This window comes from Scyliorhinus canicula, chromosome 15, assembly GCF_902713615.1.
Source record: "Scyliorhinus canicula chromosome 15, sScyCan1.1, whole genome shotgun sequence".
Classification (NCBI taxonomy): Eukaryota; Metazoa; Chordata; class Chondrichthyes; order Carcharhiniformes; family Scyliorhinidae; genus Scyliorhinus; species Scyliorhinus canicula.
This window is the reverse complement of record NC_052160.1, coordinates 107,625,213-107,652,595: the sequence shown is the minus strand read 5'-3', so window position 1 is coordinate 107,652,595 and position 27,383 is coordinate 107,625,213. Positions and strand designations below refer to the sequence as shown.

General features: G+C 42.9%; 1 protein-coding gene across 1 annotated transcript in view; it reads right to left on the bottom strand.

Moving 5' to 3' along the window:
• LOC119978114 (ADP-ribosylation factor-like protein 8A) overlaps nucleotides 1–27,383 on the bottom strand; it is an 85,846-nt gene that overhangs the window by 33,048 nt on the left and 25,415 nt on the right. Inside the window, exon 4 of the mRNA XM_038819513.1 lies at nucleotides 26,779–26,872. Within this exon, the coding sequence (XP_038675441.1) occupies nucleotides 26,779–26,872 (94 nt within the window). The remainder of the gene's footprint in view (nucleotides 1–26,778; nucleotides 26,873–27,383) is intronic.

Below are 27,383 nucleotides of genomic sequence, written 5' to 3'. Positions count from 1 at the left end.
GAAATGAAAATAAATCAATAGAAATAAAAATGGGGGGGGGGGGGGGGGGGGGGGGGAGATGGTGGAGAGCTCACATTTGCTGAACTCAATGTTAAGTCCGGATGGCTGTAATGTATCTACCCGGGAGAGGAGGTGCTGTTTCTCCAGTTCAGGTTGGGCTTCACTGGAACATTGCAGCAAGTCAAGGTCGAGCATGTGTCATGGGAGCATGATGGTGAGTACAAATTGCAAGCGACAGGAAGGTCCGGGTTCTGCTTGTAGACAGACCAAACGTTTTCTGCACAGCGGTCACCCAGTCTGCGTTTTGCCTCTCCAATGTAGTCTCTCACTTTGCTAGTTTAAGGATGCATATTTACCAGGCGCCAGGAGAACACCGCCACTCTTCTAATTGTGTCATGGAACCTTATACAGCTAGAAGTATTGTTACATTCAGAAGTCAGTACCTCCGATAGAGGAGCATACTAGCAGTACTGCACTAAACACAAGTGCTACCACTGAGCTAGGTTGACAAGTTAAACTTTCTTTAAGTCATATGGTACAATAGTTGCAATAGTGTACTTCATTATATTTTAAGACAGAGGGATTATGTTCTTATTGGATTAAAATATGCAGTCCATTTCCGCAATTATAAAGAAACAATTTTCAAAATCATGCCATGTCTTTAAGGAAATAGCCATGTTCTAAAATATATAGAAATATACTATCCCATCATGGGATGGCATTCCAAAGTAGACCAGTGAATACACAGGACAGTATGTAGCCTAGAGATTGTTCAAACACAAAATACTGAAAGCTAGTCAAAGAACATGAAGCATCGACCCAGCATTTTCCAACACAAAATTAATGTTGAAATTCATCTAACCCGATTTATTAGTTACAGGATAGTGTGATGAATGTAGGAATTTCAGAGATATTATATTAAATGTATTTGGTGCAGTAAAGGTTAAAAACCTGCGTTAGTGTGTGTAGAACTGCTCAATTAAGTACTTTTAGGAATCCTGATAGGCCGTTTGGGAGCCAGAGGTGCAATTAAGACATCGTAAAAGTCTTGGGCTAATGGATTTTTGTTTGGATTAAGAGTTGCCTGTGGAGTAGTCCATTAGAAACATTTGACTTTTATTCTCCGCTCCTTCATGCCGACAGGGTTCTCCAGTCCTGCTGCAGTGAATGAAGATTTGGCTGTGTGGCAAATTCTTTGTGATCAGTGGCAGCAGCAGCGAGGTGGACTCGCAACGCAGAATTCCGCCCATTGTGTTTCAGCTTGGTAAGATGACTCAACTAATTGGAGGAGCTGGAGTACATAGATACATAGAAGATGGGAGCTGGAGGAGCCCCTTTGGCCCTACGAGCCTGCTCCACCATTTATCACGATCATTGCTGATCATCCAACTCAATAGCCTAATCCTGCTTTCTCCCCATAGCCTTTGATCCCATTCTCCCCAAGTGCTATATCTAGCCACCTCTTGAATATATTCAATGTTTTAGCATCAACTACTTCCTGTGGTAATGAATTCCACAGGCTCACCACTCTTTGGGTGAAGAAATGTCTCCTCATCTCTGTCCAAAATGGTTTACCCTGAATCTGACTGTGACCCCTGGTTCTAGACACACCCACCATCGAGAACATCTTCCCTGCATCTAACGTGTCTAGTCCTGTTAGAATTTTATTTCATAAGTCGCTATGAGATTCCCCCCTCATTCTTCTGAACTCCAGTGAGAACAATCCTAACCTAGTCAGTCAATCTCTCCTCATATGATAGCACCTGCTGGCTTTACTTCAGCTGGTGCACAAAGACACCCAGGTCCGGCTGCACACTCCCCTCTCCCAATTTGCAACCGTTCAGGTAGTATTCTGCCTGTTTTTGCTTCAAAGGTGAATAACCTCACTTATCAAAATTATACTGCATCTTTTTGTGGTGTCTCGGCCGGGGGTGGGGGCAGAGATGGGGGCTGCCATTCTGTAGGGCAGGGACTCACTTTAGGTATCTGTGTGTGCAGGTTGCCCGGGAGTGGGGGAGGCGTCGCAGGTACAACATCACTAGTTTGGTGGGGAGAGTGAAAGCCAATCTGGCAAGGTTGGATGGTCTCCCTCTGTCACTGGCGGGTCGGGTACAGGCAGTTAAAATGAATGTGTTGCCGCGATTTCTGTTTATTTTCAATGCCTACCGATTTTCCTCAAAAGGCTTTTTTCAGGGAGATTGAGGGAAGAATTACCTTGTTCATATGGGGAGGGAAGGTGGCCAGAGTGAGAAAGGTGCTGCTACAGAGGGGAAGGCAGGCAGGGGGTTTGGGTCTCCCGAACCGGATGTACTACTACTGGGTGGCGAATGTGACGAAGGTGCGGAGTTGAGTCAGAGGGGTTGATTCCCAGTGGGTCAGAATGGAGGAGAGTTTGTGCAGGGGGTCGGGACCGAAAGCACTAGCAACAGCACCGCTCCAGATAGCTCCGAGGAAATACTCAGGGAGTCCGGTAATAATAGCTTCATTGAAAATCTGGAGGCAGTTTCGCCAACATTTCGGGTTGGGGGGCAGGGTCAAGGGAAATGCCGATTCGGGGGAACTACAGATTTGAGCCAGGGAGATGGGATGGAAGTTTTCGGAAATGGGAAGAGAAGGGGATTAAGACGCTAAAAGATTTGTTTCTTAGGGGTCGGTTTGCAGGATTGAGGGAGCTGGAAGCGAAGTATGGGCTGGAGCAGGGAGAAATGTTTAGATACACGCAGGTTCGAGATTTTGCTAGGAAGGAGATACAGAGCCTCCCGGAGGAACCGGCCTCCACATTGCTGAAGGAGGTGCTGATGACAAGGGGGCTGGAGAAGTGGGTAGTGACAGCGTTGTAAGGAGCTATTTTGGACGAGGATAAGGCACCACTGGAAGGGGTCAAAGCAAGGTGGGATGAAGAGTTGGGAGAGGTCATAGAGGGGGTCTGTTGTGAGGTGCTCCAGAGAGTAAATGCCTCCCCCTCATGTGAGAGGTTGGGGCTGATACAGCTGAAGGTGGCACATAGAGCTCACCTCACGAGGGCGAGGATGAGCCGATTCTTTGAAGGAGTAGAAGATGTGTGTGAGCGTTGCGGGGGGGGGGGGGGGAGGGGGTCCCGCTAATCATGTTCATATGTTTTGGTCCTGTCCAAAGCTACAGGATTACTGGAAGGAGGTTTTTAGGGTAATTTCCAAGGTGGTGCACATGGAACTGGACCCGGGTCCCCTGGAGACCATATTTGGGGCTGTCAGACCAGCCAGGGTTGGAAACGGGTGCGGAGACAGATATCATAGCCTTCGCCTCGTTGATCGCCCGAAGGCGGATCCTGCTGGGATGGAGAGCAGCCTCTCTACCCTGTGCCCTGGCGTGGCGGGGGGGACCTGTTGGAATACATGACCCTTGAGAAGACCCTTAAGTTTGAACTGAGGAGAAGGACGGAGGGGTTCTACAAGTCACGGGCATTATTCATTATGCACTTTCAAGAACTGGATAACATCTAACATTAGTTGGGGGGGGGGGGGGGGAAAGAGATAGGTGGGAGGGGAGGAGAGCTGTGTGTATTAAGGGTGACTATGGGTAATCCCGGATTCCTTTTTGTCATTTGTTTATGTAAACATGCGGGCTAATGTTTGGGGGTTGGTGGGAGAATGGGATCTTTGTTATTGGGATTGACATATTTGTTGCTGATTATTGTTTATTGTTGGTGGGTGTAAATTTGGGAGAAAATGTGAAAAAGGAGAATCAAAAACATATTTTCAAAAAAAATTATACTGCATCTGCCTTTGATTTGCCCAACCTGTCCGGATCATGCTGTAGGATCTCTGCATCCTCATCACAGTTCACCCTCCCACCCAAATTGACGTCTGCAAACTTTGAGATGTTACATTTTGTTCCCTCATCCAAATCATCAATCTATATTGTGAATAGCTGGAGTCCCAGTACCGATCCCTGTGGCACCCCACTAGTTACTGCCTGCCAGTTTGAAAAGGACGCATTAATTCCTACTCTTTGTTTCCTTTCTGCCAACAAGTTTTCTATTCACCTCAATACACTTCCCCCATGCGCTTTAATCTTGCACAATAATCTCTGCTTTCTAAATGTTCTGCTATAGAGTCCTTGATAATGGATTCAAGAATGATTCCCACTGCTGATGTTAGGCTTTCTGGTCTATAATTCACTGTTTTCTCTCCACCTCCCTTTTTGCATAGTGGAGTGACATTAGCTAACCTCCAATCTGCAGGGACTGTTCCAGAGTCTATAGAATCCCACCAATGCATCCAGTATTTCCAGAGCCACCTCCTTAAGCACTCTGGATGCACATTATCAGACCCTGGGGATTTATTCACCTTCAATCCCATCAATTTTCCCAGCACCATTTCTCTACTAATATTTATCTCCCTCAGTTTTTCTCTCTCACTAAGTACTGGGCATTTTAGCAGAGAAGCAAGTTTGTTCGGTTAGTTCCTGGGAGTCAACCCACAAAGACAGTTTCTGAAGACTTCAGCTGGAGATCCTGCATTGTCCTGACAGGATTCAGGTCCATCTCTTACACTCTCTCAAAAAACATCTTTTAAGCAAGTGTACCTGGGTCTGCTAACTGTATTTTAAAGTGGATGTTGACCGGAGATGGTTCTGTTGTTGGAGTAGGAGTAAAGATAGTAGTTAAGGGTTATTTTGTCAATATATTGATTAGCATTAAGGGGTAATTGTAAGCTATTTTCTTGTGCAATGTTAAAATGTATTTTTAATACCTTGTTGGATACAAGTTTGTTTTGCATGAAATCACTCCTGAAGCGAGATATCCTTTCCTCACAGTCTTCGAAAATTAAAATAAAATATTGGGGTTCCTGTCCAGTATCATAGCCACTGTTGGGGTCTGGTCCGGGATTGTAATAATAGGATTCATGGAGATAGTTTTGCTCTCATTGTTACTAAACCTTTGGTTTTCAGTAGAGAGCAATGTGCTTTTCAGTAGAGAGCAATGATGTTTAACTGGTCATTCATCTTTGCAGTTTGTGGGATAATAAAAAGCTGCTAAATTCATCTACATAACAGTGACTGTGATTCAAAGAACACATGCGCCAATCCAGTAAACTTAGAAGTTAAGCAACAGATTCAAAAAACAAAAAAGCTGAAAAAAAACCAGTCAAAGAAATCTTCAACATGAGCCTGAAATGGAGACCACTGCTTTCAAATAACAAAGTAAAAATGCTTATCCTTCATTACAGAGTTCTGGATTTTACCAATGTTTTGAAGCTTATATTCCACAATTCTGTTTGTTTTTCCATGAAAACGGAAATCAAAAAGCCACTCCAGTGACAAGTTGCACAAGTGTGCAAGGGGGCAGAATTTAGGTTGCGGGTTTTCTCAGAATTCAAAGTGAACTTTGAGGACATCTGCTCATGTCAAATGCATGTTTGACACTAAGAGCAAGTTACCATGAGGTCACTGTTATAGCACTAAACAACGCAATTCACAAAAAAAACAAATAAGAAGAAATAGTGGGCAATCTCTTTTGGGATCGAAAGACATATTTAGCAAATTCACAAATAACCCCTATGGACTTTGGAACTGGATTGAACGTACTGGATAATGCCCATTCTTTGGTCTTACACAGTTAACAGTTTCTAAACAAAGGCTATGCTTGGTACTCTACGGAGCACTCTACCGTGGGCACTGGGCAGCACGGTAGCAGAGTGGGTAGCACTGTTGCTTTACAGCTCCAGAGTCCCAGGTTCAATTCCTGCCTTGGGTCACTATCTGTGTGGAGTCTGCACGTTCTCCCTGCGTCTGCGTGGGTTTCCTCCGGGTGCTCCGGCTTCCTCCCACAAGTCCCGAAATAAGTGCTGTTAGGTCATCTGGACATTCAGAATTCTCCTTGTGTGTACCCGAACAGGCGCTGGAATGTGGCGACGAGTTGCTTTTCACAGTAACTTCATTGCAGTGTAAATGTAATCCTACTTGTGACAATGAAGATTATTATTACAAGGAAAGAATGATAAAAATCAATGAGAGCAATGTAAATGGGCTTCTATCTAGCTTGCAACATTTTATCAACTCAAAAATGACAACCTGCTCATATTCACATGAGAACAAAATCCAGTTTGTGCCTTTCTGATTATTCTGCAAGCCACCACAAAAACCTCCAGTAACTGGATTAAAAACCACAATTGCACTCTAGTAGATAGGCAATATTCATATTGGACACCAAAAAACTCAGGATAAAGCACCTTAAAACTGACTCACTGATTCCCAACAATCATCAAAGAAACATACCATTCCCACCTCCCTCAAAAGTGGGCGGCACCGCCGCCTCACATCTCCACAGACCTGGCTTCCATTCTGGCTCTGTGTGAATGTGGAGTTGCTCAATCACCCTGTGGCTACGTGGATTTCCTCCAAGTGGTCCGGTTTCCTCCCACTGGATTGACCATGCTAAATTGCCCCTTGGTGTCCAAAGATGTGCAGCCTAGGTGGGGTTATGGGGTTGCGGGGATGTGGACCGAGGTAGTGCACTCATTCAGAGAATTGGTGTAGCCTTAATATGCCGAATGGCCTCCTTCTGCACTGTCGGAATCCGATTCAAATTATAGAGGTTGCTGGTCTCCGTTCTCGTTTCAGATTCCAGCATCTGCAATATTTTGCTTTCTCCCCCCTTAATGAGAATAGTGAGCCATTGATGGTTGTCAAGTGCCAATTTCCCAATTGTTAATTTTACATTTCTCCAATTTTTCCCCCCCCTCATGGTCTTATTCTATTTCAAACCTTACTCAAATCTCCCACTGATAATCAGATTGGCTTTCAAGTACAATTTATGCAATGGATCCCGTGATGGCTTGAAGTAACTGGATACTGCCTGGTGCTATTTTATCACAAGCCAATGTAGAAATCAGTTGAGTGGGTGTTGTATATATGTTCCATTTGCATGGTCTCGTTTTGCTCATGCCCTGTGGTTTTGTGGGATTATTTCAGGGGAGCAGCAAAACAAAAATGACCCACACTGATTTTGCCATAAGCTGCTGATTATACATAATGCAAAAAGAAATGTTAACAGCATGAAATCCTGCTGGTTGGCATGTACAGAATTTCAGGATTTTGGTAGCAATGTCATTCTTCCCACATTGCATTGCTTTTTTGCAGAATTGTGTAATTTATATTCATGTGGTCAAATAAAAAGTGTGCAGTTGTTATACATTGGAATTTTCTCTGTCAGTTAATATTATAGAAACATAGAAAATAGGAGTAGGCCCTTCGAGCCTGCTTTGCCATTCAATCTAAATTAAGCCATAGAGAGATCCTATCCGGCAGCATTACAGCTTGGTATGGCAACTGCTCAGCCCAAGATCGCAAGAAACTGCAAAGCGTGGTGAACTCAGCCCAACGCATCACACAAGCTTGCCATCCTCCCACTGATTCTGTATACACCTCCCGCTGCCTCAGAAAGGCAGACTGTATTGTCAGAGATCCCTCACACCCAGGATTTGCCCTCTTCCAGACCCTTCCATCAGGCAGAAGATACAGAAGTCTGAATACCTGCACATCCAGACATAGGAACAGCGTCTTTCCCACAGCTACCAGATTCCTCAACATCTCTCCCTCGGACTGATCTGTTCCCTGTAAGAACACTATTCACAACGCCCTATGCTGCTCGTTTGGCCCTTGTTTCGCACTGTAACCAATCACTATTTGTTGATGTACCATTGTCAATGTACTCTGTCAGTTATTATTTTATCTGTGTACATACTGTGTATGTTCCCTTGGCTGCAGAAAAGTACTTTTCACTGTACTTTGGTTCATGTGACAATAAATATCAATGATAATTGCTGATACTCGATTTCAACACCATACTCCATGCCGTCCAGAAAGTTACTTATTTCCTTCTTAAATGAATTAAGTAATTGGGCCTCCACAGCCTTCTGAATGAAGAGGTTTCTCCTCATCTCAATCCTCAATGGCCCAACCTATATCCAGAGACTGTAACCCCTTGTTCTTGACCCCACCAACCAGAGGAAACAACATCCCTGCATCCAGTCCACCCAGCCGTCAGAACTTTATATGTTTCAATTAGATCCCCTCACATCCTTCTAAATTGCAGTTAATACAGGACCAGTCAACCCAATCTCCATAATTATTTTTCATTTTCCAATTAAGGGATAATTTGGCATGGCCAATCCACCTACCCTGCACATCTTTGGGTTGTGTGGGTGAGACCCACACAGACATCAGGAGAATGTGCCAATCTATCCTCTTAAGACAATCGTGCCATCCCAGGAATCTGAACCTTTGCTGCACTCCCTCTATGGTACGTATATCCTTTTGTAGGCAAGGAGACCAAAACTGCAGACAATACTCTAGCTGTCATCTTACCACGCCCTGTACAGCTGCAGTAAGACATCATTTTTCCTGTACTTAAATCCTCTTGCGATGAAACATATAAAATAGGAGCAGGAAGCCATTCGGCCCTTCGATCCTGCTCACCATTCATTATCATGGCTGATAATCCAACAATTTCCTTTGATCCCCTTCGCCCCTAGTGCTACATCTAACTGCTTCTTGAAAACAATGTTTTGGCCTTAACTACTTCCTGTGGTAACGAATTCCACAGGCTCACAACTCTCTGGGTGAGGGAATTTCTCCTCATCTCTGTCCTAAATAGTTAACCCCCTATCCTCAGGTTATGACTCCTGGTTGTGGACACCCCCACTATCAGGAACATCCTTTTTGCATCTATCTTTCCTAGCTCTGTTAGAATTTTATAGGTTTCAATGAGAACCCCCCCCCCCCCCCCATTCTTCTGAACTGCAGCGAATACAATCCTAACCAACTCACTTTCTCCTCATGCGTCAGTCCCGCAATCCCAGAAACCAGTCTGGTAAACCTTTGTTGCACTCCCTCTATAGCAAGAACATGCTTCCTCAGATAAAGAGACCAAAACTGCATGCAATATTCCCAGTGTGGCTTTACCGAGGCACTGTATAATTGCAGCTAAACATCCCCACTCCTGCACTCAAAACTTCTTGCAATTAAGGCCAGCATATAATTTCCCTTCATTACCACACGCTTACCCTCCGTGACTGATGTAAGGGAACACCCTCCTCTCTCCTAATTTATGGTCTTTCAGATAATAGTCTGCCTTCTCGTTTCTGCTACCAAAGTGGATAACGTCATATTTATCCGAATTATACTGCATCGGCCATTCATTTGTCCACTCACTCAACTTGTCCGAATCACAGTGAAGGTGTATCCTCCTCACAGCTCACCCTCCCAGCCAACTTGGTGTCATCTGTTGTTCCTCATCTAAATCATTAATATATATTGTCATCAGCTGGGCTCCCAGCAGGATCCCTGCAATACCCCATTTAGTCACTGCCTACCAATTTGAGATGGCCAACAAACCTTTGCCTTTCGAACTGTTTGCTGTGCTTGCTTTCAGTGACTGGTGTACTGATATCTAGGTACCAGGATACCTAGATCCCCTTGTACATCAACATTTCCTCATTGAAAGATGACTTGTTAGATTAATTAGACATTCTGAATTCTCCCTCGGTGTACCCGAACAGGCGCCATAGTGTGGCGACTAGGGGATTTTCACAGAAACTTCATGGCAGTCTTAATGCAAGCCTACTTGTAACACCAATAAATATTAATAACCACCATTTAAGAAATACTCGGCCAAACTACTTCTACATTTATCCATGTTATACTATATCTGTCATGTATTTCCCCACTCACTCAAGTGGTCTAAATCACCTAAAGCGTCTTAACATCCACTTCACAACTTGCCCATCAAGTTTCATGTCATCAGCAAACCTGGAAATATTACTTTTGGTTCACCCATCCAAATCATTGATGTATATTGTGAATAAGTGGGTTTAGGCACTGATCCCTGCATGACCCCACTAGTCACTTTGAAGAAGACCCACGTATTCCTCCTCTGTTTCCTGTCTGTTAACCAATTCTCAATCCATGCCAATATATTATCCCCAATCCCATATGCGTTAATTTTACACACTAACCTCTTATGTGGGACTTCATCAAAACGTCCTGAAAATCCAAATGCACCACATCTACTGGTGCATCCCCATCTATTCTACTCGACAAGTCCTCAAAAAATTCCAGTTGGTTTGTCAAAAATTATTGCCTTTTCATAAATCCATGTTCACTTTTCCCAATCCCATTGATATTTTCTAAGTATTCGTTATTACATCTTTTAGACACTAGCATTTTCCGTGTTACTGACATTAGGCTAACTGGATCCCTCTCTCCTTTCTTAAATAGTGGAGTTACATTTGTCACTTTCCAATCTGTCAGGACTGTTCCAGAATCTACAGGATTTGGGAAGATAACAGCCAACATATCCACTATTTCCGTGGCCACCTTCTTTAGTACCCTCGGATTTATTGGCTTTCAGTCCCATTAATTTCTCCAGCACAATTTTATTAGTAATACTGATTTCTTTCAATTCTTCCTTCTCATTAGACCCTTAGTTCTTTAGCATATCTGGGAAGTTGTGCCTTCCTCTGTGAAGACAGAACTAAAGTAGTTGTTCAACTGCTCTGCCATTTCCTGGTTCTTGATTATAAATTCTCCCGTTTCCAATTCTAATGGACCTTCATTTGTCTTTACTAATCTTTTTCTTTTTATATGCTTATCAAGGCTTTTTCAGTCCGCTTTTATGTTACTTGCAAGTTTACACTTACTCAATTTTCCCTTTATCTTTATTAAATCAATCACTTGGTCTTTCATTGTTGAATTTTGAATTGTTCCTAATCCTCAGGCTCAATACTTTTTCTAGCAATTTTATCTGACTCCTCTTTGGATTGAATACTACCCTTAATTTATTTTGTAAGCCACAGTTGGGCAGCATTTCTTGTTGAGATTTTGCACCAGAATAGCATGTACAGCATACATTCGCCCGTTGAATATTAATCATTGCCTATCCATCATCGTCATTTCTTTTAATGAAGTTCCCCAATCTATCTTGGCCAACTCGCACCTCATACTTAGTAGTTTCCTTTAGATTTAGGACCTTAGTTTCAGATTGGACTTTTTCACTTTCCATCCTAAAGAAAAATTCTATCATGTTATGGTCACTGTTCCCTAAAAAAATTACAAGGTAATTAATTAACTGCTTCTAATTGCATAATATAAAAACTAGTTTGTTCCTCAACATACTGATCTAATAAAAAAATAACTTTTTACACACTCCAGGAATTCATCCTTCACAGTATTGTTTGCCCAAATTATATATAGGGCAAAGTCATCCAGGATTACTGTAACACCATTGTTACATGCACCTCTAATTCCTGTTTAATGCCACCCCCTACTATACCGCTACTGTTTGGAGGACTACAGACTGCTCCCCCTAGCAGTTTCCACACCATGTTGCTTCTTAGCTCCATTCAGACTGATTCTACATTCATTTTCTGAGTCAATATCTTCTTTCACTGGTGCAACAATTTCATCCTTAATTAAAACCGCTACACCGCGCTAGAATCTCTAGTGTAGCAGGTGGACATTCGGGTCTGCACCGACCCTTCGAAAGACAACCCTACCTAGACCTTCTCTGCAACTGCATCCAACCTTTGGACACTGAGGGGCAAGCTAGCATGGCCAATCCACCTAACCTGCCCATTTTTGACTGGGAGGAAACCGGAGCATCCAAAGGAAACCGCCACAGTCATGGGAAGAACGTGCAAACTCCACTCAGTCACCCAAGGCTGGAATTGAAAATGTATCCCTGGCGTTTTGAGGCATCAGTGCTAACCACTGTGCCACCCCTTCCATGTCTTTACCTGCCCTTCCTAAAATATCAAGTACCCTTGGATATTTAGTTCCCAGTCTTCACTCAGCAGCCATATGTTTGTAATTGTAATCATATCGCACCCGTGTACATCAATTTGCCTTAATCTTGCTTATTGCAAATGCTCTGTGCTTTCAGATATTGCCTCTGGACTTGTCTTTTGACATTTTTGCCAATTATTTTGACTATAGTCCTGTTTTCTTCTTTCCTCTGTCCTGCACTTTTGCTCATCTATCTTTCATTTCTTTGTTTCCCCCTCGTCTCCCCACTCAGGTTCCCATTCCTCCCCTCTCTGGTTTAAACCCTCCACAACATCAGCACCAAATACTCGCGAGGATATTGGTCCCAGTCCAGTTGGGGTGCAACCCGTCAAGTTTGTACAGGTGCCATGTTCCCCAGAATCGGTCCTAATGCCTCAGAAATCCAAATCCCTCCATCCCACCATGCATTCATCTGATCCACTCTCCTATTCCTGTTCTGGCTAGCACATGGAACTGAGAATAATCCTGAGGTCCTGTGTTTTAATTTTATTTCCCAGCTCCTTACATTCAGCTTTCAGGTACTCATCCCTCTTCTCATCGATGTTGTTGGTACCAATATGGACCATAACCTGTGGCTGTTCACTATGTCCCTTCATAATGTCCTGCAACCACTCAGAGATCCTTACCCTGATCTGAAGGAGACAACATATCACTGCAAGTATCCCTGACTTCTCACATCGTACAAGAGGAACATTCCACATGGTCGAACTGCCCTGCCATGACTTACACTTAAATTATTCTCTTTATTTCCTCTAGTTTATGGTATATTAAAGGCAGTAGAAATAATCACCAGGCCTTACTTAACTAGCCTGCGGCTCTTCTTTCTGAGGTAAAATACTCACCTGGCTTCCTCAGTCACCATTCTACTGCAGTCCAAAGGCACACTTGTACAGATAAAGACACTTTAAAACAAGTTACTTTCATACTCAGCTGAATCTAGCCTCTGCAAACTTGTTTAAGCCAGCTATCTAATTAACAAGCTGAAGCTGCAAGCTGAGCCTGTATCAGCACTGTTTTAAAGATGACCTTAAACTCACCTTCTTTCAATCCAAAAAGAACCTTTAGTTAATTGCTAAATTAACGACTTCATATAGAAATGAACCCTTAAATTCCCTCAGTTACCAAACTCCAAAGGCACACTCCAGTCCAGACCAGATGTAAACAGGGAACTCATGTATACTAAAGATTTCAGTGTGTGGCTCTCTCAATACAAAAGAACATTTTTGGCATTTAATGCAAATCTTTACAAGCAATTTTTAAAAATGCTGTGTTTCTTCAGGAGAAGCATAATACGATTAAAACAATGGTGGCCCAAGGAAATTGCACAAAAGTTCACATTCGTGAAAGTAGTGTGCTGTACTCAAGGTGCTTTGGAACAAACGTAGGCACTGTAATATGTTATATAAATGAAAATACTTCATTTTCTTCAAAGTGCATTTGACTGTTATGTTCCATTTACAAACAAGATGTGCTCACATTTATGGTTGTTGGGGATATTTGACAGACCGTTGGCACATTTTGCATAGATGGTGTGATGCTGAAGTTAAATTGTTAATCCCTGCAAGACATACACAATGATGATAAAGGCATACATAACTATATAGTGCTGCACCGTAGTATATGGCCTGTCTGAGGTGATGGCAAAAGCCAACTGATCAGTCATGGTTCTTGAATAGTGTAACCTTAAGAAAACTTGACACTCCTGCTGGTTGCAAGTGTTATTTACTATCAGTGCCTTAGATGTTAGGGGAGAAAGCAAAGAATAGAAATAATTGGAAATGTACTTTTGCAAAAAATAAAATAAAATCTGGAGAGATTGATTAGTTATGTCACGGAGTAAGATTCTCATATGAAAGTGCAAGGTGTCTAAGGTCACTCATTGCACACCTCAGAAGGTTTCAAGAATGGTTGGAAAGTTTTCAAAGGGTGAAACCAGAGGTAATCTTTCAAGTTACGACAACAGAATGCAAGGTTGGGAGGGGCTGTTTAGCACAGGGCTAAATCGCTGGCTTTGAAAGCAGACCAAGGCAGTACGACAACAGAATGCAAGGTTGGGAGGGACTGTTTAGCACAGGGCTAAATCGCTGGCTTTGAAAGCAGACCAGGGAGGCCAGCAGCACGGTTCAATTCCCGTAACAGCCTCCCCGAACAGGCGCAGGAATGTGGCAACTAGGGGCTTTTCACAGTAACTTCATTTGAACCCTACTTGTGACAATAAGTAGATTTTCGTTTCATTTCATTTTCATTTCATGAAGAATGGACTGTTGTTTAAGGTCAAAATGGGCAGCACGGTGACACAGTAATTAGCACTGCTGCATCAGAGCCAGGGACATGGGTTCAATTCCAAACTTGGGTGACTGTGTGGAATTTTCAATTCTCCCCGTGTTTCTGTGAGTTTCCTCTGGGTGCGCCAATTTCCTCCCACTGTCCAAGGATGAACAGGTTAGGTGGGGTTGTGGTATAGGGTGGGGAGTGGGCCGAGGTGGCTGCGCTTTCAGAGGGTCGGTGCAGACTCAATGGGCCAAATGGCACTGTAGGGGTCTATGGAAAAAATAGAAGTAAGAGGGAATGGAGGCTAGGGCAGTTGCATGCTCCTCCTGTAGGATGTGGGTGGTGAGGGAAACCACTGGTGTCCCCGCTGACTATACCTGCGGGAAGTGCACCCAACTCCAGCTCCTCAGAGACCGTGTTAAGGTACTGGAGCTGGATGAACTTCGGATCATCCGGGAGGCAGAGGGGGTTATCGAGAAGAGTTACAGGGAGGTAGCCACACCAAAGGTACTGGACAAGAGTAGCTGGGTTACAGTCAGGGGAAAGAAAACTAACAGGCAGACAGTGCAGGGATCCCTCGTGGCCGTTCTCCTTCAAAACAAGTATACCGTTTTGGATGCTGTTGGGGGGGATGACCTACCGGGGGGAAGGCCCCAGCGGCCAGGTCTCTGGCACTGAGTCTGGCTCTGGGGCTCAGAAGGGAAGGGGGGGAGCATAGAAAAGCAATAGTAATAGGAGATTCAATGGTTAGGGGAATAGATAGGAGATTCTGTGGTCGCGAGCGAGACTCCCGAAAGGTATGTTGCCTCCCGGGTGCCAGGGATGTCTCGGATCGTGTCTTCAGGATCCTGAAGGGGGAGGGTGAGCAGCCAGAAGTCGTGGTGCACATTGGTACCAACGACGTAGGTAGGAAAAAGGGTGTGGAGGTAATAAACAAGTTTAGGTAGTTAGGCTGGAAGTTAAAGGCCAGGACAGACAGAGTTGTCATCTCTGGTTTGTTGCCGGTGCCACATGATAGCGAGGCTAGGAATAGGGAGAGAGTGCAGTTGAACACGTGGCTGCAGGAATGGTGTAGGAGGGAGGGCTTCAGGTATTTGGATAATTGGAGCGCATTCTGGGGAAGGTGGGACCTGTACAAGCAGGATGGGTTACATCTGAACCAGAGGGGCACCAATATCCTGGGGGGGGGGGGGTTTCTAGTACTCTTCGGGAGGGTTTAAACTAATTTGGCAGGGGAATGGGAACCGGATCTGTAGTCCAGCAACTAAGGAAGCCGATATTCAGGACGTCAAAACACGTAGTGATGCAGTGGGGAAGGTAACACTGACAAAGGAGAGTACTTGCAGGCAAGGAGATGGGTTGAAGTATGTATACTTTAATGCAAGCAGCATCAGGAATAAGGTGGGTGAACTTAAGGCATGGATCGGTACTTGGGACTACGATGTGGTGGCCATCACAGAAACTTGAATAGAAGAGGGGCAGAAATGGTTGTTGGAGGTCCATGGTTATAGATGTTTCAACAAGATTAGGGAGGATGGTAAAAGAGGTGGGGGGTGGCATTGTTAGTTAGAGATAGTATAACAGCTGCAGAAAGGCAGTTCAAGGGGGATCTGCCTACTGAGGTAATATGGGTTGAAGTCAGAAATAGGAAAGGAGCAGTCACCTTGTTGGGAGTTTTCTATAGGCCCCCCAATAGCAGCAGAGATGTGGAGGAACAGATTGGGAAACAGATTTTGGAAAGGTGCAGAAGTCACAGGGTAGTAGTCATGGGTGACTTCAACTTCCCAAACATTGAGTGGAAACTCTTTAGATCAAATAGTTTGGATGGGGTAGTGTTTGTGCAGTGTGTCCAGGAAGCTTTTCTAACACAGTATGTAGATTGTGCGACCAGAGGGGAGGCCATATTGGATTTAGTACTTGGTAATGAACCAGGGCAGGTGATAGATTTGTTAGTGGGGGAGCATTTTGGAGGTAGTGACCACAATTCTGTGACTTTCACTTTAGTTATGGAGAGGGATAGGTGCGTGCAACAGGGCAAGGTTTATAATTGGGGGAAGGGTAAATACAATGCTGTCAGACAAGAATTGAAGTGCAGAAGTTGGGAACATAGGCTGTCAGGGAAGGACACAAGTGAAATGTGGAACTTGTACAAGGAACAGGTACTGCGTGTCTTTGATATGTATGTCCCTGTCAGGCAGGGAAGAGATGGTCGAGTGAGGGAACCATGGTTGACAAGAGAGGTTGAATGTCTTGTTAAGAGGAAGGAGGAGACTTCTGTAAGGCTGAAGAAACAAGGTTCAGAGAGGGCGCTGGGAGGGATACAAGATAGCCAGGAGGGAACTGAAGAAAGGGATTAGGAGAGCTAAGAGAGGGCATGAAAAATCTTTGGCAGGTAGGATCAAGGAAAACCCCAAGGCCTTTTACACACATGTGAGAAATATGAGAATGACTAGAGCGAGGGTAGGTCCGATCAAGGACAGTAGCGGGAGATTGTGTATCGAGTCTGAAGAGATAGGAGAGGTCTTGAACAAGTATTTTTCTTCAGTATTTACAAACGAGAGGGGCCATATTGTTGGAGAGGACAGTGTGAAACAGACTGATAAGCTAAAGGAGATACTTGTCAGGAAGGAAGATGTGTTGCGCGTTTTGAAAAACTTGAGGATAGACAAGTCCCCCGGGCCTGACGGGATATATCCAAGGATTCTATGGGAAGCAAGAAATGAAATTGCAGAGCCGTTGGCAATGATCTTTTTGTCCTCGCTGTCAACAGAGGTGGTACCAGAGGATTGGAGAGTGGCGAATGTCGTGCCCCTGTTCAAAAAAGGGAACAGGGATAACCCTGGGAATTACAGGTCAGTTAGTCTTACTTCGGTGGTAGGCAAAGTAATGGAAAGGGTACTGAGGGATAGGATTTCTGAGCATCTGGAAAGGCACTGCTTGATTAGGGATAGTCAGCACGGATTTGTGAGGGGTAGGTCTTGCCTTACAAGTCTTATTGACTTCTTTGAGGAGGTGACCAAGCATGTGGATGAAGGTAAAGCAGTGGATGTAGTGTACATGGATTTTAGTACGGCATTTGATAAGGTTCCCCATTGTAGGCTTGTGCAGAAAGTAAGGAGGCATGGGATAGTGGGAAATGTGGCCAGTTGGATAACAAACTGGCTAACCGATAGAAGACAGAGAGTGGTAGTGGATGGCAAATATTCAGCCTGGAGCCCAGTTATCAGTGGCGTACCGCAGGGATCAGTTCTGGGTCCTCTGCTGTTTGTGATTTTCATTAACGACTTGGATGAGGGAGTTGAAGGGTGGGTCAGTAAATTTGCAGATGATACGAAGATTGGTGGAGTTGTGGATAGTGAGGAGGGCTGTTGTCGGCTTCAAAGAGACATAGATAGAATGCAGAGCTGGGCTGAGAAGTGGTAGATGGAGTTTAACCCTGACAAGTGTGAGGTTGTCCATTTTGGAAGGACAAATATGAATGCGGAATACAGGGTTAACGGTAGGGTTCTTGGCAATGTGGAGGAGCAGAGAGATCTTGGGGTCTATGTTCATAGATCTTTGAAAGTTGTCACTCAAGGGGATAGAGCTGTGAAGAAGGCCTATGGTGTGCTAGCGTTCATTAGCAGAGGGATTGAATTTAAGAGCCGTGAGGTGATGGTGCAGCTGTACAAAACCTTGGTCAGGCCACATTTGGAGTACTGTGTGCAGTTCTGGTCGCCTCATTTTAGGAAGGATGTGGAAGCTTTAGAAAAGGTGCAAAGGAGATTTACCAGGATGTTGCCTGGGATGGAGAGTAGGTCATACGAGGAAAGGTTGAGGGTGCTCGGCCTTTTCTCATTAGAACGGAGAAGAATGAGGGACAACTTGATAGAGGTTTATAAGATGATTAGGGGAATAGATAGAGTAGACAGTCAGAGACTTTTTCCCCGGGTGGAACACACCATTACAAGGGGACATAAATTTAAGATAAATGGTGGAAGATATAGAGGGGATGTCAGAGGTAGGTTCTTTACACAGAGAGTAGTGGGGGCATGGAATGCACTGCCTGTGGAAGTAGTTGAGTCGGAAACGTTAGGGACCTTCAAGCGGCTATTGAATAGGTACATGGATTAGGGTAGAATAATGGAGTGTAGGTTAACTTCTTAAGGGCAGCACGGTAGCATTGTGGATAGCACAATTGCTTCACAGCTCCAGGGTCCCAAGTTCGATTTCGACTTGGGTCACTGTCTGTGTGGAGTCTGCACATCCTCCCCGTGACTGCGTGGGTTTCCTCCGGGTACTCCGGTTTCTTCCCACAGTCCAAAGATGTGCAGGTTGGGTGGATTGGCCATGAAAAATTGTCCAAAATTCTATGATTAACCTAGGACAAAAGTTCGGCGCAACATCGTGGGCCGAAGGGCCTGTTCTATGCTGTATTTCTCTATCTATCTAAGTACAATACGACAGTCAATCGAGTAGATTAGGTAGGGCAAAGGGCAGAACAACCAAGAAAACATACTGTACACAGAATTATCAAAGGCTAGAAAGAGGTATCAAGAGAACACCCATGCGCAAAAAACTCAGTGTGGGTCTCCCTATAGGAAGGTAGAGGCATGTTTCACCCAGTCTCCTGCTAGGTGTGATTTTATGCTCATGTCAAGAGACAATTTCAACAAGGAAGCCCATTAAGTTACATTATTATATTTGATCTTGCCAAACGCATACTGTAATCTGAACACCAAATGAAATAACTTGTGCTCAAGTGGTGAAATACAATTAATCTCTGCTTTCTTAGGTTCAACCCTAACTTTGTCATCAAACCCGCTGACAAAGGTGGGGCTGCTGTTGTCTGGTGTACTGACCTCTACCTCACAGAGGCCGAGCGCCAACTCGGATCCTTCTTCCTACCTCACCCTGGACCATGACCCCAATGCCAAGTATCAAGCCATTGTTTCGAGGATTGCCAGTGACCTCATCTCCTCTGGAGATTTTTCCTCCACAATTTCCAACCAAAAGTCTCCCAACCCCGGACTAGCCCACTTCTACCTTCTCCCCAACAGCCACAAAAGGGACAGTCCCGGTAGGCCCATTGTGTCAGCCTGTTCTTGCCCCACAGAACTCATTCCTTCTTATCTTGACTCCATTCTCTCTTGTCTTTCCCTGTCCCTGCCCACCTACATCTGTGATTCTAATACCCTACATCACATCAACAACTTCCAGTTCCCTGGCCCTAATCATCTCTTTACCACTGATGTCCAATCCCTCTATACCTCCATTCCCCAACAAAGTGGTCTGAAGGTTCTCTGCTTCTTCCTCAAACAGAGGCCTGAACAATCCCTACCCGCCACTACTCTCCTCCATCTGGCTGAACTTTTCTTCTCAATGAACAATTTCTCCTTTAACTTGTCTTACTTCCTCCAAACCAAAAACATGGCTATGGGTACCCACATGGGTCCCAGTTTTGCCAGTCTCTTTACTGGATATGTGGAACATTCCCTGTTCCAGTCCTACTCTTGCCCCCTGCAACAACTCTTTTATCGGTACATTAACGACTGTTTCGGTGCCGCATCGTGTTCCTGTCTCGAGCTGGGAAAATATATCAATTTAGCTCCAAATTTGCACCCCTCTATCATCATCACATGGTTAAACACCGAAACTTCCTTTTCCTTCCTTGACCTCTGTATCTCAGTTTCAGGGGATAAAATATCCATTAGTTTCCATTACAAAGCCCATCGATTCCCACAACTACCTTGACTACACTCTTCGCATCCCACATCCTGCGAGGGCTCCATCCCATTCTCCTAGTTCCTTCCCCTCCTTCACATCTGTTCCAATGAAGCCACTTTCCAAAGCAGTGCTGCTGGCATGTCTTCCTTCTTCCTTAATCATGGTATTGAGGTTCCAGACTACACCGTAACGTTTGTTCAAATACCTGACAGAAATTCCAATATTTTTTAATTTGTAAAGTTGTGAGGAAAAGATACTTTGTTCCACACACAAATAGGTATATGGTATATTAACACAAACTAATAACACAGTATAAAAATCATAAAAGAAATAGTGGTGTGGCTCGGTGGCGCAGTGGTTAGCACAGCTGCCTCACGGTGCTGAGGACCCGGGTTCAATCCCGGCCCCAGTTCACTGCCCATGTGGAGTTTGCACATTCTCCCTGTCTCTGCGTGGGTCTCACTCCCACAACTCAAAGATATACAGGTAGGTGGATTGGCCACACTAAATTGTCCCTTAATTGGAAAGAAAGCAAGAATTGGATACTCTAAAACATTTTTTTAAATAAAAGAAATACCGTATATACTCGCGTATCATGCGACTTTTGAAAACCTAAATTGTAACCTAAATTTGGGGGGGTCGCATGATACGCGAGATACAGAATTTGCGGGTGTGAAGTGCTGGCCAAGATTAGGCTGTTAAGCAGACCGTATCCATTTACGGTAAGTCAAATAGTACCCAGTAGTTAATGAAACTATTATATTTATTTTTGGACATAATGAAATATAAAACAGGAATACATATGTAGGCTAATTAACATTTAATAAAATAAAAACACTATTAAAACAAACTATTACAGGTAAACTAAAATCCTTCAAATTCGCTTTCATTGTTATCAGTGTCATCATCAAATAAAGCTTGGAATTCTTCTTCATCAAGGCAGTCGTCATACTGATCATCTTCCAGGTCTTCAATATTTTCATCCTCTTCTCCTGCATCTTCGAATAAAGCATCATCTTCACTTCCATCCAAAGCATTTGCTATTCCACATTTTTTAAATGCTTTAACAATCAAATCTCCATCTATCTCAGCCCATGCTTCTTTTACCCACAAACACAGTAAGGGCAAATCCGGAGCCTTCATATTCCCTCCCTTCGTAAATGATTTCTTTCCTTCCATCATCCAGTCATTCCATTTCTTTCTTATATTGTTTTCAAATGGCTTATTAATGGATACGTCAAGTGGCTGAACGATGCTAGTCAAGCCAGCTGGAACGATTGCTATATCGGTGTTCGATTCGCGAACAGCTTTCACAACAGAATCCACTCGATGTGACCTAAACATATCCCACACAAGTAAACTTTTTTGGTGTCGTAAACCACCTGCTCTTGATTCCCAAACTCTCTTCAGCCAAATCTTGCAGCCATTATCATTCATCCATCCTTTTTCATGGACATGGACAATGATACCATTTGGAAGTTTTAGTTTGGGCATTAATTTCCGTTTAAAGATAACCATTGGAGGAAGTTTCGTCCCATCTGCCATACACGTTAGTACAACCGTAAAATGTGTCTTTTCATGCCCTGTAGTTTTGATTAAAATACTTTTCTCGCCGACTTTATTAACGGTCGAGTTTGATTCCATATCAAAATTCACGGGTGTCTCATCCATGTTTCCAATGCACGATAACTTATAGCTGTTAGCTTTGCGATGTTTGATTACAAATGTTTGAAAACTAGTCACTTTTTCTTCTAATTCTTTTGGGAGTTTCTATGCAATTTTTGTTTTTCTTCTTAACACAAAGTCATGTCTTTTCATGAACCGCGTACACCATCCGGGACTTGCAGTAAACACACGAATGCCCATTTTTCTTGCTTCTCGTAAAGCATAAAGTCTTATTTTAGATCATGTTATAATATAACCATTTTCTCGCTTTTCGGACACCCACTTTGATACTTTATCTTCTAACTGCGGCCAATGACATTTCGACCCACGGTTTGCGCATTTATGGGAAGGAGTTTCCTTCAATTTTTCTTTTTGTTTTCTCCAGTTTCGGACACAGCTTTCTCCGACACCAAACAGCTTTAACGTTGTTGCTTTGTTCCGCTTCGGCAACAACTTGCAGCTTCAATTTGGCAGTATATTTCTTCGCAGATCTTTTCTCCATAGTGGCTAAGGGTAGAATGTATTCGATCGTTGTTATGTGTTACGGTACTTGTTACGTGTTAGGTAACTGTTTATTATCGTGATTAGAAACAGCAAAACAGCTGTTTCTCATTCGGTTGTTTACGGCGGAAAGCCTAGCCTAGTGTCATCTGGTATCTCAAAAAAGTGACTCGCATGACACATAAGATATATGATAAAATCATGTTTTGGGGACGAAAATTTAGGGGTCGCATGATACGCGAGATCGCAGGATACGCGAGTATCCGGTAGCTTACAATTACCAGTTAAATGATGCTCAACAATAAAATGAAACACTAACTGCTATCTTCTAGATCTCCAATCAAGCAAACCCATCTCAGGGCCAAACCCCTTTTAAATTCAGTGAGCAAACACAGGAATACTTGCTGTATAGGAGATGTCTTAGAAAAACTGCTTGGAGAGATCCTTCAGAAACATCCTGCAGATTGTTGGTGTCAAACTACCATTTAACTTGGCAACTCTTTCCAGAAGCTGCTGTTCTGTTCAAGTCAAATCTAAACTGACTGACTCAAATCCGGACTGGTTCAGCACCTGACCCCTCCCATTAATTATACTATCCTGATCTCACTCCAATCCCATGACCCGATTACTGAAATTTAAACACAATGTCTCTAATTATCTACTCGCAGAAATCATAATAAAAATCCATTAGATTTATCCATTTACACAAAACCATGGTTTGAACTAAGGATGATCTCATTTATACAATGCATTATTTGCCCCTTCTGTAGCCAGTGTCTGCCTGTCTTTTAAACCAGAATTTTTAAATCCTTACTGTCAGATATATGCAGATGCAAACCCAGGCTTTTAACCACTACTGCACCCGATATATATATATAATATATATATAAAAAATACAATATGTATCTTATTCCTACATTCATCACATGGTTTCCCACACGCTGTGGTTGACAGGGCTGTTAACTGTGTCCGACCCATCTCCCGCACCTCTGCTCTCACCCCTTTCCCTCCCTCCCAGAAACAGGATAGCGGCCCCTTTGTTCTCACTTTACACCCTACCACCCTCCAGACTCAAAAGCTCATCCTCTGCCAGTTCTGCCAACTCCTGCATGCTGCTACCACCAAACACATCTTTCCCCACACTGCATCTGTCAGCATTTCGCAGGGACCATTCCCTCCGGGTTACCCTGGTCCACTCCTCCATTGCTTCCAAACATCTCACCCTCTTCCCAAGGTGGCTTTCCATGCAATCACAGAATGTGAAACACATGCCCCTTTACCTCCTCCCTGCTCAATGTCCAAAGATCTAAACACTCTATTCAAGTGAGGCAGTGCTTCACATGCACCTCCTTCAATCTGGTCTATTGCATTCGTTGCTGCCAATGTGATCTACTCTATATTGGAGAAACTAAATGTAGATGAGGTGACTGCTTTGCAATGCAACTTCAGTCTGTCTGCAAGCAGGAGCCAAACCTTCCTGTAGTTTGCCATTTCTACCAACTCACCAGTCTGCCTCATGTCCACATGTCTGTCCTTGGCCTTCTGTAATGTTCCCGAGAAGCCCAACGCGAACTGGAGGAACAGCACTTAATCTTCGATTAGGTATGTTACAGCCTTATGGATTTAACAATGAGTTCAACAACTTCAGACTGTGAACTCTCCTCCACTTTCAACCCATTTTTAGTTCTAACAATTTACTTTCATTTCTTCCATCAATCAGTTTTTCCTTCATCATTGTCTCCCCCCCCCCCCACACCTTCGTCCACTAGGGCCATCTGTTCCCTGTTCCAAGTTGTCCGTTGACACAATGCTTGCCTGTCTTTGGCCATTCACTCATTTGGATCTCCTAATGTGCCACTATCAGCACCCTGCTCAGTCATTATCACCACCATCTACATTCTCTTCATCTTTTTGGTCACGGCATATTTGTCAATCTGCTCCGAACTCTGGCCCTCTATCCAGCCCCACTGCTTCTCTCCCCCCCTCCCCCCACAAGGTTATAAACTCATCTTATTTCCAGTTCTCTCCAGCTTTGGCAAAAAGACTAATTGCTACCCCTGTCCTCTCTCCACAGAGAGGTCCGACCTGCTGAGAGTTTTCGGTTTTTGCTTCAAATTCCAGCACCTGCAGTAATTAGCTATTTTACAATTAATCTATATTAGATTTTCTTTATTTGATTGGAGTGAATTATCAAACACATCTTAATCTTTAAATGGTAGTAATTTCATTAGTGCAAAATGTTAATTAAAAACAGAAATGCTGAAGTACTCATCAAGTCTGGTACCAGGTAGTGTCGCTGAATAAAATTACGTCAGTTGATACATTTCTCTCTACCTAACTTGGTATTGTAAGAAATCTTACAACACCAGGCTAAAGTCCAACAGGGTTGGTTCCAAACACTAGCTTTTGGAGCACTGCTCCTTCCTCAACTACTCCTTCCTTAACTGAAGTGGTAGTGCCATCTTTTTCCAAGATCTTAGACAGTGGTCCTCTTCCTGTAAATTAAATGAAAAAAATGAAAATCGCTTATTGTCACGAGTAGGCTTCAGTGAAGTTACTGTGAAAAGCCCCTAGTCGCCACATTCCGGCGCCTGTCCGGGGAGGCTGGTACGGGAATCGAACCGTGCTGCTGGCCTGCTTTAAAAGCCAGCGATTTAGCCGAGTGAGCTAAACCAGCCCCTGTATAGGTAGATGCAAAAGATTCTAGGAGACATTTTTTTTTCCAGAGAAACAAGGAGCTCTTCCAGTGCCTCTGTGAACATTCATCCCTCAAATTTAGAATTAAAAAAAAACATTTCCATGGAATATATGTCTTGCTTGTTACACTTCATACTCAGTTACTACATTCAAGCTGTAGCCCAAGACGGAATCTAGATTCTATGATTTTATCAGTCAGTTAGATTTTGGCCATGCTTTGGTAGGGATGATTAGATGAAGTTATAAACCTATCTCACAGCATTGCATCATAACTCAAGACCTGCCTATTGCCACCTATTAAATACTGTGCAGCTATTGCTAACTTTTGTTTTTAAGGTGTTCACACAACAGTTTGCATGCTTGAAGGAATTAAGACCCAAGATCCATCCCTACACCTTGGCTAACTTGAGGAACACAAGAACTGAATAATTATTTTGCCTTATATTCATCATTTAAATATTGTGTAGCAGCAAAATCCCACAAAATGTGATCATCTTTGCATGTGGAAAAAATGAGTGCAAGATATAACTATTAATAGGATATACTATTGTCCTTGTCAGAGATCAAGGTTGCGATCCTTTAATATAGAGTTAAAAATATTAGAACAATTTCCTAAACCACATATAGAACCATCCGTATCTGATTAAGGTTCTAGACGTCTGTCACGACAATAACAGCACAGAAGTAGAAATGCTTGCATGTTATCATAAACAGTGCACTGTCCATAATTGTACTACAATGAAACATTTAGTATAAGTAGCTCAATAGAAGTATATGGAGGCCATGTCACTACTCTTTATTGACTATGTAAAAAGATAGTATAGATTACATCTTATGACTTGTGTCCACCTTCTGTAGTATGCCCTCCCATTGTTAAAACAGGTGCACAAATTGTGTTTAACTATAGTCTTTACATCTACAAAACAGCAATCACAAACTTATTTTTATTGAATCAACTGATTTTAATGGATGCTTGAAATCTGAAAAAATAGAAAATACTCAGGTGAGGTAGCATGGGCGGGGGTGTCAAACTCTTTCTTCATTGATGCCGTCTCACTTGAGTAATTCAAACATTTTCTGTTTAATTTTCATTACATCATACATGCGCTTTAGCAATTTTTAATAGCTGAACATTTTTAATAGTTTGTACTATCCAATAGGAAACCTTCCTCATTGGATGTCAATCTGCTCAAAATCGAATTGGAAAAAAAAATCATGTAAATCTCTTTCTGAAAAAAATCTTAGAACATAGTTCATTTACAATAGTGTGAAGATAACAGCAACATATTAGTCATTGTAATTATTGAATTGGCACTTTTGCTGCAGTATAATTTGCCACAGAAGGCTGTGGAGGCCAAATCAGTGTCTTTAAGACAGGATAGATAGGTTCTTGATTAATAAGAGTTATTGGTAGAACAGGGGAATGGGGATGAGAAACATATCAGCCATGATCGAATGGTGGAGCAGACTTGATGGGCCGAATGGCCTAATTCTGCTTCTATGTCTTATAATACTATAGACATGAATAGCACATTTTTAGTGGATTATAAGCCATAGCTCTGGATACTGCAAAACTTCCTTGATTTCATGCTTTTAACCATTTATTTGAACCTTGCTGTCAAACACATGCTCTGTTCAATGACTAAGATAGCTTCATTACTTAAAAGACGAGTCAGAAACTATACTAGTTCCATTGTCTCTCAATGTGGGCAAGTAGTTTTCAAGAGGAAATTATACCATACCAGCATCAGCTAAGGACCAACTAGGTGCATACACATTAGTCTTTTGTCTACACACTGAAGTGCTTCTGCTAAAATTTTGGTTAACCATTACATCATCCCTTCCTCTGAATTTGAAAATATTTATAATGAATATATTAGAATTTTCATTTTTGCTTTTACGGAATTCAACATGTTTAAATGCAATTGTTGAATAATGCAAGTTTTGTATCATCAGAATGTTAGAACTCCAAATCACTGAATCAGAATGCAACAAATGAACTTCAAATGCATTCGCTCACAATTCTAAGACTTTTGAAGATAACTTTTTTCTTGTTAAATATTCAGAATAGCTTAGTTTGGCTCATTACAAGCTGAAAAGGAATAGACATACCGGGATTCCTTGTAACTGTGGCTTCTCTAATAAATTATGCAATTCATTCTTTGAAGCTTCTGTCTTCTCATGGTCTGCAGCATCCACCATGTACCTGAACAATGCACAAATAGGAGACTTATTAAAAATTCTGCTGGAATGGCATTCCACAGTAGCTCCAATGAGTAGCTGACCATAAAATGTCACGTTGGCTATCTGGTTTGTGCTCAGGTATCCTATTTCAGTCAGTATAATAGTCAGGGTACTATAATTGTTTTTTGGCCTCTTAGGTTAGAAATGGAAAAAAAATTGGATGGTGGTGCTATTCCTAACTACTGCTTAGCGACCACTGGAACAGCAACCATCACTAGGCAAGCATGTGGTGCCAGATATACACAGAGCTGGGCCTGGCTTTAATTCCCATGTCAATACTCACCAAGGACCAGATCATTCAATACATCAATAGGCAAGATCTAACACCCACAAAAACATAAGCAGGATGTCATTTTTGGAAGAGAAGGGGATGAAAGGAAATAAAAGTGAAGAGAATTGTTTCAAAAGGACAAATTCTGGAAAGAAATGCTCAAAAAACATGACATGGCAAACATCTGACCAAGAATAGATAA